This window comes from Frankliniella occidentalis, unplaced genomic scaffold (assembly GCF_000697945.3).
Source record: "Frankliniella occidentalis isolate FOCC.00 unplaced genomic scaffold, Focc_3.1 Scaffold61, whole genome shotgun sequence".
NCBI classification, from domain to species: Eukaryota; Metazoa; Arthropoda; class Insecta; order Thysanoptera; family Thripidae; genus Frankliniella; species Frankliniella occidentalis.
In genome coordinates this window covers 902,999-904,329 of record NW_026267191.1, presented here as the reverse complement: position 1 = coordinate 904,329, position 1,331 = coordinate 902,999, and the positions used below count along the sequence as shown (strand labels likewise).

Sequence of the window (1,331 nt, the reverse complement as noted above, 5' to 3'; positions counted from 1 at the left end):
GAAAAAATCAGAAAAATCGGTGTACCCTTGAATTTATGGTGAAGCAGCCCCTTGAAGAGAACTCACTTGGAGAGAAAATCTTGGAACGCGATATGGTATGGAAGTACTACACCGTCGTCTATGTTGCTTCCTTCAGGGAAAGGTGTGAGCACCTGCGATCGGACCTACGGCAACCGTTCGGACGGCGGCGGCAACGTGGCCTGCGACATGTACCACCACTACAAGGAAGACGTGGAGATGCTCAAGATCATGGGGGTGAGTGAGACACTTCTTGGGCTTGCTCTCGCACCGGCAGGGGAGGTGATCGCCCGTGATGCTCGAGGGGCAGCGCACCCAGCTGACCTGCGTCTCACTTATCTCACTCTCGTTTGACTAAGGGCCGGCATCGGTCCCAGCCCGGCCCCGCTTTTCGACGCGCGCAGCAAGTGTTGGTGCTGCATTTGGGGGAGTATGTGTTGTGGTTATTGAACGTTTCGTTTCCTCTGCCGTCCGCGACATGCAGGCGACCGCCTTTCGCTTCTCCATCGCCTGGGCGCGCCTGCTGCCCACCGGGGAGGGCGACAACGTCAACCCGGACGGCGTCCGCTACTACAACGCGCTCATCGACGCCCTCCTGGAGGCCAACATCCAGCCCGTGGTGAGTGTCGCCCGGCAAAATCGTCATTCGCTTACCAGACTCTCAGATCAAACGACTGAACTCGTTCGGAGCGGCGGTTATCATCCTGAGGGACTGGAATACACAGCAAACCGCGACCACATCGTGGTCACGCGCCTAGGGATTTTAAAGTCCAAGATTTTTCTGAAGAAAACAATTACAGATCAATCGCGCAGATTGCGTTTTCAAGATAAGTCGTTGCGCTGACGCGCGTTTCAGAAGTAGTTTACAATCACTCACAGAAAGACAGGGCGCAGTTTACTTTACGCCCCCCTCCCCCCTCCCCGATACCCGCGATTACCAAATCTTCATACCTACCTCAACCTTGCGATATAACAACACATATCCTCGCCAAGGCCAACCCCCCCGCCCCCCACCCATCTCTCTCTCTCTCTTCTCGTTATCACAAGAGTGCCGTGTGGAATTTCCGGGTATTTAATTTTTTCTGTATACGAAATTTCTTATCTTCACCTCTCCATAGGTGACGTTGTGGCACGTGGACATCCCAGTGACCCTCGAAGACGCCTTCGGGGGCTTCTACGACATCAAGATCGTCGACTACTTTGAGACGTACGCCAGGACGGCATTCAAATACTTCGGCAACAAGGTAGGTCATAGGTCACCGGGAACTCAACAAGTGTTTTAGGTTTTCAAGAATTTTAAAATTCTCTTTTTG

The 1,331-nt window shown here is 53.3% G+C and overlaps 1 protein-coding gene across 1 annotated transcript in view; it reads left to right on the top strand.

Annotated features, from left to right (window-relative positions):
- Nucleotides 1–1,331, top strand: part of LOC113212653 (uncharacterized) — a gene marked incomplete at its 3' end in the record, with an annotated part of 18,346 nt that overhangs the window by 11,227 nt on the left and 5,788 nt on the right. Inside the window, 3 exon segments of the mRNA XM_052267922.1 lie at nt 137–255; nt 503–637; nt 1,137–1,262. Coding sequence (XP_052123882.1) covers nt 137–255; nt 503–637; nt 1,137–1,262 — 380 coding nt within the window.